General features: G+C 49.3%; 1 protein-coding gene across 13 annotated transcripts in view; it reads right to left on the bottom strand.

Annotated features, from left to right (window-relative positions):
• The window catches only part of LOC116579740 (ribonuclease P protein subunit p29-like), a 29161-nt gene extending 18275 nt beyond the window's left edge, over positions 1-10886 (bottom strand). For 5 of the 13 annotated variants that reach the window (XR_004281391.1, XR_004281392.1, XR_004281394.1 and 2 more), the window contains exons 1-3: positions 2866-4358; positions 2641-2702; positions 451-550 (exon numbers count right to left, since the gene is read on the bottom strand). Coding sequence is in view for 1 of the 13 variants with exons in the window: in XM_032325428.1 (XP_032181319.1) it covers positions 451-550; positions 2518-2640; positions 4273-4501 (452 nt within the window). In the remaining 12 variants the exon portion in view is untranslated. The other 8 variants (XR_004281399.1, XR_004281397.1, XR_004281390.1 and 5 more) reach the window with 7 other exon arrangements.
• Between the last annotated feature and the right edge of the window lie 1124 nt (positions 10887-12010).

The raw sequence follows: 12010 nt of genomic DNA, 5'->3' as shown, positions 1-12010 counted from the left end.
CAGAACAAGGAACTCTGGCACACCCAGCAGGGGAGGCTGCACCTGCTTTCCTGGAACCCAAAGGGTTACCGGAAAGGGCCAGATCCTGGAACCCCAGGGACAAGCACTAAGCTAGCTACCCTCAGGGTCTGCTTAGCTCCACTCCTTGGGGCAGGGCAGGAGGTTGGGGCAGGGGAAGGTCTCAGTCATAGAAACAGACCCTCCTATCTGGATGCGCAGCCCAGAAGCCCTCCCCCCAGTCCTATCTGGCTGCGCTGCTGGCTAGGCTCCAGATGCCCTGGGGAGAGCCATGAGGGCAGGGGCACTCTCAGCAGACGTGGAATGCAGGACCAGCTGGGATCTGCAATCTGTGCTGACCTGAGGAAGCCAAATGGACTCACTGAAGCCACGAGGAAAGGGCCGACAAAGCCAGGGAGGCCACAGGCCACACACCCTGAGACAGTTCCGTACCTTTCAGGTGGTCTTCTTCGGTGAGGATTTTGAAAATGTGCTGTTTCCTGTAGGAGGATTCCTGTAACACCCACATAGGACGGGCATTTGGATTTCGTGACTGCAAAGGAAAAGGGCATTCAAACCCTCAGCCTTGGGGGTGCTGGGCAGCCACAACCAGCTAGGTGGGGGCAGTGGGGAGTGGGGGGCTCCTCAGCTGGACAGGGACCAAGCTGGATGAGAGTCCAGGGTCCCTGTCCCTTGACTATGGCTCTGTAGCCTCTCAGCTGTTCTGACAAGATGTCCTTTGGAGGGCCTGCAGCTACAGGGGTTTTGGGAAGGACTCTGGAGCCAAGAAGTCACATGTGTGTCCAGCACCACCAAGATCCACAGGTTGCTGGGATGGGCCCAAGTCTCAGCGATGGGATCTGAAGGAAGACCAGCGCATCACATCCTTCCCACGACCCACCAAACTCTGGCCAGAATGGGATCTTGCTACAGGCGTTGAAGCAGTGACTGAGGCGAACTGCCACCACAGGCAGCTGGCCCCTTGGCTCTCCTGACCCATGTCCCATGAAGCCTGTAGACAAGTCACCAAGCACCTACCACATACCTGGCACCGTCTGAGGTCAGTGCCAGGCATGACAGTGAACAAGACTGTTCTCGGTTCTGCTATCATGGAGCTGATGTTCTAATGGTAGGAGGGAATGTGTGCCACATCAGATGACTGCATTTTTTTTTCATTATACACTGATATTTATTAATATAATTTTTTTGTTATACAATGATATTTGTTAATACAATTTTTAAAATTTTTAAATTTATTTTCAGCGTAACAGTATTCATTGTTTTTGCACCACACCCAGTGCTCTATGTAATCCATGCCCTCTCCAATACCCAACACCTGGTTCCCCCAACCTCTCACCCCCTGCCCCTTCAAAACCCTCAGATTGTTTTTCAGAGTCCATAGTCTCTCATGGTTCACCTCCCCTTCCAATTTCCCTCAACTCCCTTCTCCTCTCTAACTCCCCATGTCCTCCATGCTATTTGTTATGCTCCACAAATAAGTGAAACCATATGATAATTGACTCTCTCTGCTTGACTTATTTCACTCAGCATAATCTCCTCCAGTCCCGTCCATGTTGCTACAAAAGTTGGGTATTCGTCCTTTCTGATGGAGGCATAATACTCCATAGTATGACTGCATTTTCTGATCGTAGTAATTGTTATGAAGAAAATACACAAGGTCATGGGGAGAAGGTTCACTGTTCTTGATGGTAAGCCCTGGGGGGAAGTGACGTGTGAGTAGGGACCTGAATACTGAGAAGCAATCAGTCTGTGACACACAGAACTCTGGGCAGAGGGAAGGAGCAACAGCAAAGGCCTGAGGTAGGGCCTAGTGTGTGAGAAGCAGAAAGCAGGCCAATGTGGTTAGACCTGGTGCTCAATAGAGCCAGAGGGGCCTTTTAGACCACAGCAAGGAAACAGAAGACAAACATGGCCTGAGTTTTGGCCTTAAACCTACCCTCGGGCTGCCTGGTTGGGGAGAAGCAGTGTGCCAGCAGGGAGAGGGCTAGGCAGCTTCTACCAGAATCCAGGGGCAATGGCAGTGGCTTGGATTTGGGAGCTAGGACGTGCGGATGGAATGTGCTAATGGATCAGGGAAGAAGAAAGGTGTTACCGCCCAGGTTTTGGGTGAACAACCAGGGTAAACACTGGTACCGTGATCGGAGCTGGGAACCCCAGGGCAGGGGCTGATGTGAGCAGGCCGGAGTAGTTCTGGGTATGGACGGGTCGTGAGGCCTGCTGGACGGGGGGCAGCTGTGTGCAGGGCGGCTGGATGAATGACGACGCTCAGGGGACGGTCTGCCCCGGACAGGACACTGGGAGCTGGGAGTCCGCAGCTGAGACTGAGCGGGGGAAATGGGTGAAAGGGACTCTCTGCTCAGGGCTGGGGACACGTACAACAGCTGCTGTGCCCCGTGGGAGAGCAGCAGGGGTCCCCGTGTGGAAAGACACACATAAAGATCATTTAGAATGTATCCAGAAAGTGGCCAGGACTGGCTGGGGTAGCTAGTCCTCTCCCACCCTCAACGCTGGTGATCTGGAAACGTCCACGTGACAAGAGTGTGTCTAGCCCTGTGGCACAGAGCCGCGCTGCTGAGTGATGCTGTGGGTGTTCGGGGGACCGTGGGCTCATAGGCGAGGTACCTGAAACGAGAGCCCCGTGAAGATCCGCCTTCAACAGCTTGGTCTGGATCACGTGCGGCTGCCTAGAAGGTAAGCAGAAGGCCTGTGTTCACCATGAGCGAGAGTTCTGAAGGGGCACACAGGTCTACGAACTTCTGCAGCCAGCTGGCTCCGAAGGCTGCATTCACAGTCATCGTAAGCCTTGGGTTCTGCCCCAAAGGGCAGGTCTGCAGGCATGCAACTCACGTGTCTGGCTTGAGACCACCGCACAGGTCCCGGATGTACTGCTTCCAGAGTTCATGTAGGGGGGAAAAAGACTATCTGTGGCTAAGGTAGAAAGAAGTAAAGAATTAAGCGACATGAGCTTGGGATTGTGACATCAACAGGGCATAGAGCACAGCCTGATGCCACGGAGCCCTACCCAGGTCATGGGGAACTGGGTGCAGATCCTAGTTCCACAGCAGATAACCCAACAGACTGACATCTGCGTCCCCCTCCTGAACCGGTTTCTGCTGCTAGAACCCTCCTGGTGCCCCTACATCCTTCCTGCTGGCTACATGCAGCCTGGATGGCCAGCACTCCAGCACACCCCTCACACCACAAGGCACCCTGCACAGATGGGAGCAGCCGGGTGCTCCCAGGGCAGCACTGCCCAAGTCTCTGCCACACCAGCCCAGGGGGCAGGATGTGCTCATCTGGACGGCTTTTCATGAACTAAACTTATATCTTGCTTCAACATTGCTCTCTGAGATCATCTGCTACAGAAGCCAACCCTGAGGGGAGCAGACAGGAGCTGCAGGCTGCCATACACGTCCCCACGTAAGGGACCAGGTGTGTCTGAAAGGTAGGCCAGTGGTGGGATGCCAGGGAGGGACCAGGTGAGAGGATCTCAGAGGCTTTCCTCTGGGGTCATTATTATGGGTCCTGGTGCCTCACGGGGAACCTGTTATAGGAAACTGTTGGGAAACCTCAGGCTCAAACTCAAAGTGGGTTCTACCTGTGTAGACACCAGCGAGGGAAACCTGGGCAGGAAGTGGCCCCTTCCTCCACCCGCAGCACAGCTCTCTTTGCAAGCGGGGTCCCAGACACAGTGACTGACTGTGTCTGTGGGAGGCTATTTGGCTGCAGCTCTTGGAGCGAGATCTACAAACCGTCCGATGACGAGCATGTGCAGAAGCGTGACCAAGGAGGGATGCAGTGTCAGCTGGAGGGAAGAGCATGTCCTCCCAGAGTGATGCGTCCTTTTCAGAAACTCTGAAACATGCGGGCAGCATGTTCTTTGGCAATAAACCCAGGGGATGATTCTGTCTAGTGCTAGTAAAAGCTATAAAGAGTATATACTAAGATCCATCAGTTCCCCTGTCTCTGGGAAAGCCGAAAGACAAACAGCCTGTTGCCATGGGTAACAGACTCACTTCCAGTGGGGGCACATTAGTTAAGGCTAGGACAGGAGCCAGACAGTCAAACAGCAAGAGCCTGGCTGTGCCTTGCTGTGAAAGCCAAGTGCAAACCCAGCCTGAGTTGGTAAAGGGAGGCTGCCCCCTTGTGGTGGCAGTGGGAGAAGCTCTCTTAGCTTCAGGGGAACTGGGTCTCCCAAAGCTACACCCACTCCAGGAGGAGGAAGCTGCCTTTGGGAGAAATGCCCTGGCATACCTCTGCTGCTCTGGCTTAATGTCAAAGAGGTGCAGCTCCCTCCTCTGCCTGCAGAGAGGCCCTTGGATTTCTTTCTCTTCTCCTTGTGCTTCCGGCGAGTGGTGTACTCCAGGACCACAGCCTTGCGTTGCAGCTGGTCCTCGCGGGCTTGCTGGCTCATGTGTGGCGTGTTGTGCTTCAGGAAGGCCCTCACGAAGGTCTCGGCCTGCTGGGCTCCCGGAAGCCGCATGGGGACAGGGCGGCACAGGGCCCACTGTTCTGGTGGGGGCAGCCGCAGACCCCAGGCCCTCCTAGACACAGCAGGTGAGGTGCCTTCCCTGACCCACCTGCCTCCCGACTGAGCCTCACACAGCCTCTCATCTGCTGAAGGTGAGCTCCCCGCAGCTGTCCAGATGTGAAAGTCACCCTCAAATACCAATTCAGATGCTGCACAAAACAGCCACGTCAAAATTCAACTTCCTACTATACATCTCTGACGTTATTGTGAAGGGATTACAAAGAAAAAAGCCCAAATCCCTTAACATTAGGAAGGAAAGACTTCTCTGATCCTTGGCAGGGTGGAAAGCTTGAGAAATGTATGCTAACAATATTTATTCAGTCACGACCAGATGAAGGCAAGCTATGGCCTCAAAGGAATTATCTGAACACTTGTGAAAACAGTACCACCTGGTGCCCCAGGGTGGGCCACACCTTGGGGGCAGGAATGACATGGTGCCCATGTGGTAATCCCCTTTACTTGGGTTTGACCCCATGGATGTGTCATGGCTACTCGCTAAGTCTGCTCCTGCAGCACTTGGGGGAAGGAAGTACCAATGCATCTCAGCCTCCTGGGCTCACTCTCTCCCAAGAGCACAACGGCACTTGACCGTGACTCAGCACAGACTCCTAGGACATGTGGGCAAAAGAACTGCACTAATAGTGTGAAATTCTTGAGAGAACTTCAAATGTCCCTGCCTTTCACGTGGGGAGTTCCACTGGTCTACTCCTCATTTGGCTGCCTGCGTCCTAGGTCGGCCACAGCCCAGGCAGTGTCTATGCAGGTCCTGCCTCTTGGCTGGGGATTTCCTGACCCCCTGCTGCAGTAAGTGGGCTGTAAACCCTGGGAAGCTAATGTGTCAATAATTACACTCTCCCTTATGGAGAAGCGGGCAGTGAAGGAATGATGTGATACACTGGACCTTCAAGGCAGCTCACAGTCAGGAGGGCAGTCAGCTTTGACTTTGCACCTTAGATACTAACTAAAGATTCATTATCGTCAGTATTATTACCATGACATGGCAATTACTTACTTTTTAAAAATACCTAAGTGGCCTTCTTCATGAAGAAACCAAATAAAAGTGTACAGTTTTTCAAAATCTTGATTTCCTGTTAACTCCCTCATTAGGAGTCCCCAGTGGAGCTTCTGCCAAACTGACAAAGCATGTTGGCAGCATCCAGATATAATCCAGAAATTCCACTTAGGAAATGTGATCACCTGGCCTCTTCAAGAGTGAAGGGTGTGCAGTGACAAAGTCAAATAACAGAGCTCACCAGGGCAGGTTTCAGGTGGGCATAGCCAGTGTCCCCTACACAATGGGAGAGGACACATGATCAAGAGGTTTCAGTTAATCAAACAAGGGAGAAAGGCCAGCATCTGGAAATAGGCTGTCAGAACAGCAGATTTCAACGGAGCCCAACACATCTACTGGAAGGATGAGGAGTAAGACATGGGAAGGACATCTAACGCAGTGCTGGGGATCAAGCCATCCTTGTCATCAACTCTGCTGCTCCCAGACTTCCTGCCATCCACTGTATCTGAATGTTGAACTCTTTGGCCTCTTTCTGAGAAAAGGCATGGTAGACCACACCTGGGGGATTCAAACGAATAAGAAATGATAATTCAGGTTGGGCATGACTATAAGACTCATGACTTTTCTAACTATGAAACTATGGTTATTTAGACATAGAAGACAGGGCTGCTGTCTTCTTAGAGGTTTCTAAGCTTTCTTGGATGCCTCTTATTCTACCCTCTGGCCACACATCCTAGGAGTTACAAGAGTGTGCTTTCAAACAGTGCTTCTCTGGGTGCCTGGGTGGCTCAGTCAGTTGAGTGTTCAACTCTGATTTCTCCGAGGTCATGATCTCAGGGTCCTGGGATTGAGCTCTGTGTCTGGTTCTGAATTCCAGGTGATTCTGCTTGAGAATCACTCTGTTTCCCTCTTCCCCTCCTGACTGAGTGTGCTCTCTCTCAAATAAATAAATAAATAAATATTTAATAAAAGTTATATGATAGCGATTCCCTGCATGCAGATTTTGGAAATAATTACATTCTGTTCACTGTAAGATGTTTAAAAGATTTTTCACATATTTATGTCCATGAAATTGGTGTGTGTCATAAGATACCTGGGAATAAACCTAACCAAAGAGGTTAGGATCTGTACTCGAAGAACTACAGAACACTCATGAAAGAAATTGAAGAAGACACAAAAAGATGGAAGACCATTCCATGCTCTTGGATAGGAAGAATAAACATTGTTAAAATGTTTATACTGCCTAGAGCAATCTATACTTTTAATGCCATTCCGATCAAAATTCCACCGGTATTTTTCAAAGAGCTGGAGCAAATAATCCTAAAATCTGTATGGAATCAGAAGTGACCCCGAATCGCTAAGGAAATGTTGAAAAACAAAAATAAAACTGGGGGCATCATGTTACCTGATTTCAAGCTTTACTACAAAGCTGTGATCACCAAGACAGCATGGTACTGGCATAAAAACAGACACATAGACCAGTGGAACAGCATAGAGAGCCCAGATATGGACCCTCAACTCTATGGGCAAATAATCTTCGGCAAAACAGGAAAAAATATACAGTGAAAAAAAGACAGTCTCTTCAATAAATGGTGCTGGGAAAACTGGACAGCTATATGTAGAAGAATGAAACGTGACCATTCTCTTACACCGTACACAAAGATAAACTTAAAATGTATAAAAGACCTCAATGTGAGACAGGAATCTATCAGAATCTTAGAGGAGAACATAGGCAGTAACCTCTTCAATATCAGCCACAGCAACTTTTTTCAAGATATGTTTCATCTCCAAAAGCAAAGGAAACAACAGCAAAAATGAACTTTTGGGACTTCATCAAGATCAAAAGCCTCTGCACAGCAAAGGAAACAGTCAACAAAACAAAGAGGCAACCCATGGAATGGGATATGATATTTGCAAATGTTGGTACAGACAAAAGGTTGATATCCAGGATCTATAAAGAACTCCTCAAACTCAACACACACAAAACAGATAATCATATCAAAAATGGGCAGAAGATATGAACAGACACTTGTCCAATGAAGACATACAAATGGCTCTCAGACACATGAAGAAATTTTCATCATCACTAGCCATTAGGGAGAGTAAAATCAAAACCACATTGAGGTATCACCTTACACCAGTTAGAATGGCAAAAATTAGCAAGACAGGAAACAACATGTGTTAGAGAGCATGTGGAGAAAGAGGAACCCTCCTCCACTGTTGCTGGGAATGCAAGTTGGTGCAACCACTTTGGAGAACAGTGTGGAGATTCCTCAAGAAATTAAAAATAGAGCTTCCCTATGACCCTGCCATTGCACTACTGGGTATTTACCCCAAAGATACAGATGGAGTGAAAAGAAGAGCCAATTGTACCCCAATGTTTATAGCAGCAATGGCCACGGTCGCCAAACTGTGGAAAGAACCAAGATGCCCTTCAACGGACGAATGGATAAGGAAGATGTGGTCCATATACACTATGGGGTATTATGCCTCCATCAAAAAGGATGAATAGCCAACTTTTGTAGCAACATGGTCGGGACTGGAAGAGATTATGCTGAGTGAAATAAGTCAAGCAGAGAGAGTCCATTATCATATGGTTTCACTTATTTGTGGAGCATAACAAATAGCATGGAGGCCAAGGGAAGATGGAGAGGAGAAGGGAGTTGGGGGAAATTGGAAGGGGAGGTGAACCATGAGAGACTATGGACTCTGAAAAACCACCTGAGGGACTTGAAGGGGAGGTGGGTGGGAGGTTGGGGGAACAAGATGGTGGGTGTTAGGGAGCGCATGTATTGCAGGGAGCACTGGATGTGGTGCAAAAACAGTGAATACTGTTACGCTGAAAAGAAATTAAAAAAAAAAAAAAAAAGAAATTGGGTGTGTCATACAACAATGGTGTCCTTCACTGGTGAAACACAGGTCTTTCTTTAAGCTAAGAATATATATTGATCTATGTAGTTTCAGCCTTAAAAACTTCCACACTCTTGCTTCTACTTAATTTTCTGATAAAGAAAAACATGACTTTGGGAACACAGTATGGGTGTAAATGCAGGATGTATAGCAGAAAGGCCTGGTTTCAGGTCCAAGAGACTACAAAATCTGATTCACACAACACTCTATAAATTCCACCCCAGCTCCCTTGGGCTTCCTGGAGTACATCTGGACAAGAAAACCAAAGCACTTATATTATACAATATACACAGTATATTAATTATATTATATTATATTATATTATGTACAGAGTCTTGTTTTGCTTCAAATGCAAGAATGGCGTTAAAACCTGTTTCTAAAGAGCAACCCCAGAATGACTTTGCTTCAACTGTCACAGGTGCTTCGATTAGACTTGAAAGTCTTTTCTGGAATAAACCACATCTAAAAGTTACTGAGCACTCATTATTTGTCATGCACCTGGCTAGAAGCTACACATTTTATCTTGTTATATTTTCTGAACAATCCTTTAAAGTAGACATTATTCCTATAATGCACATGAGAAAGCTGAAGCTCAGATATGCTGAGACCCATAACTGGATCCCAGAGATAGGGAGTGGCAGAGGTGGAGATGAACGTAGTGGTCCAAAGACCAGTTTTAATGGTGTCTATACTCCCCTGCTTACAACTGCCCTGAGGGATTGCTCCCTTCCTTGACACAGCTATTCTCTGCTCAACTCCCAGGGTCCTGGGTTATGATACCATTCTTCAGCATGCTCAGATCAGGACGTAGTAACGACATTAGGGTTTGAAGCTGACAGCTAAGAAAGAATTCTTGAAACCTCTTTTGTACAAAAAGGTAGTTTTATTTAAGCTCAGGGACACAACCCATGGGAAGAAAGAGCTGGACCAGCGTCATGAAGAGTGGCCCTTTATATACTTTCAGGTTGGGACAGGGTTAGGGATGGTGGAATTTTGGAAGCAAGGTTTCCAGGGTCATGAGAGGGATAGCTATTGTTAAAAATAACATGGAGGACATGGGGAGATGGAGGGAAGTGAGTTGGGGGAAATTGGAGGGGGAAACAAACCATGAGATACTGTGGACTCAGAAACAAACTAAGGGGTTTGGAGGGGAGGGGAGGTCAGGGGTTGAGTAAGCCTGGTGGTGGGTATTGTGGAGGGCACGTATTGCATGGAGCACTGGGTGTGAAGCATAAACAATGAATTCTAGAACACTGAAAAGAAATTTTTTAAAAAGTGTCATTTATTACTATCTAATAAAACCTGAGTCATGAGGCCCTTCAGAAGTTAATCAGTGGTCCATATGCTTGGGAGATGATCGCCTACACAGATTTTCGGGGGCTTAAAATAAAGGAAATTTCCAAAAGAATTTTTTTTTAAAGATTTCATTCATTCATTTGACAGATAGAGATCACAAGTAGGCAGAGAGGCAGGCAGAGAGAGAGGAGGAAGCAGGCTCCCTGCTGAGCAGAGAGCCTGAGGAGAGGCTTGATCCCAGAACCCTGGGATCAGGACGCCACCTGAAGGCAGGGACTTAACCCATTGAACCACCCAGGCACCCCATCCAAAAGGATTTTTAGATGTTAAAGTACATTTATAAGATACTGGGACGGGGTGGGGCTAGCACTGCTCTATGCCCTTAGCAAAATGTCAACATCAAGGCAGTTGAGTCCTTAGAGGAAGGCTACTCTCCCTGTTTCAAGGACTTGCCAATGGGCTGCAGGTAGTAAGGAAATTTAATAATTTTTCCTCTGCCTTTGTTTTCCACATCACTTTCCACCAGAGAAGGGTCCTTCACAGAACAGTTGCCAGGGCAGGAACCACCATCAGCACCTCACAGAAGGGGAAACGAGGTCGTAGAGAGGATCGGGGCCTTTACCACCGTCAGCAGGTGGCAGGCAGCGGCCAAGTCGGCCCAAGGCCCTCTGCCCTCCTTTAGCACACTGAGCGGGCCCCAGGGGACCTGCCGCCAGCTCTGACATCAAACTTCAGCGCAGAGACTGAGCCAGGCCAACGGGACTCCGGGCCTCGGTTTCCCTGATGCAAGGCGGGACAATTCCCCTAGCAGTTTCAGTCGGTCTCCGCTGCGAACCGGTCCACCTACCAGCACCAAGTTCCCGACCCTTTACATCCCACCCCTCCCCTGCTCACAGGCCATCAACCTCGCTTACTCTTCATCCTCCAGCCGCTTCCGGTGCGTTCTGATGACGTTTCCTGCGGGCGACCCTCTCTTTACCTCTCTTCACTTTTCTCAGCAGCCCTCGGCCATCAAAACTCTCGTTAAAGTTTGGGCTGGAGGGAGGTATTGTGCCCGAGCTCGCGCGCCACGCTAAGTCGCCAGACTGAGACGCCGCAACTCTCACCTGGAGTCGCAGGCGCGCGCGCGCTCTCAGGTGGCGTCGTCTGTGACGTCACTGACGCGCGCCGACCTACGGGGGCGCATGCGCCGGGTGGAGGCTCCGCTACACAGCAGGCACGGCTCGTCTTGACGGTGTCTCCTTCGTGAGGCTTTCTCAGCTCCCGTGTACTGTAGGCGGGGGAAGGCCAGAAACCCCGGGGCTGTGGTTCGGGCGTGTGGACTGCTTGTGAAGAGCTGGAGTAGAGCGGGGCCAGTCGACCCAAAGAGGACTCCGGGGACTTTGGGTATCAGGGGACTACAGAAGTGGGACAAAGATGGTGGGAATGAGGTCCATGGGGTCGCTCATCAGCCGTCTCTACAGAGTAGCCGAGGCCCTGAAGTTGGCATGGACGGCTTAGGCTCTAGTTTTGTCCTGCTGCTAAACTAGCTGTGTGACCTCGCTTAAGGCACTTCCCATCTCCAATGTCCCTTTTCCCAGCACTCTGAGTGGGTTGGGCCTGATAGTCTGAACGTTTTCTTGAGACCCAGAATGTTAGTTTCTGTCAGGAAGTCAAAAGGCAAGGATCTGATGCCCATTGTTCTGGGGAGGGGTCAAGAATTGCGGCTGGGAGGCCAGTGCAGACGTCTCCGAAGTGACCTGGTGTGCAGCACGGTGCAGCCTTCATTTCTGCGGAGTGCGGGTCAGGAGAGCAGTATAGCCCCTTCACTTTAAGTCAGCGGGCCAAACTTCCAGTAAGGTATAAAGTCCTTTTAAGGGAGCAGAAATTGTCTAGGAACCCTGAGGTTGTATGTCCACAGATCCTAGTTTGGGAAACATTGATTTAATTGTTTTTGGGTGGTGACCTTGAGCCATTTTGATCTTAAACGTAGGACTGCAGGCCCTGAAATGCAGTGGCTATCATGTGGCTTGTCCTGGTGAACGTGAACCTTGTGTGTATATTAACATCGAAGTGGAATTACACACTGCAGATTTAAATGTATTGCACCTGTAGATGCCTGAGAATAGTTAGGAGTCTATGGGACTAAGCTTGAGAAACTGCTATTGGGGATCCATACCATGTGAACTACCAAATGCGAACTTCAAAAGAGCCGCATGAGACAGCAGAAGATAGTAAGAGCCAACTTCAGTGCTCTAGTCACA

The sequence above is a fragment of the Mustela erminea genome, chromosome 19 (assembly GCF_009829155.1).
Source record: "Mustela erminea isolate mMusErm1 chromosome 19, mMusErm1.Pri, whole genome shotgun sequence".
NCBI lineage: Eukaryota > Metazoa > Chordata > Mammalia > Carnivora > Mustelidae > Mustela > Mustela erminea.
The sequence above is the reverse complement of the archived record's forward strand: the minus strand, read 5'-3'. Positions and strand labels throughout refer to the sequence as shown.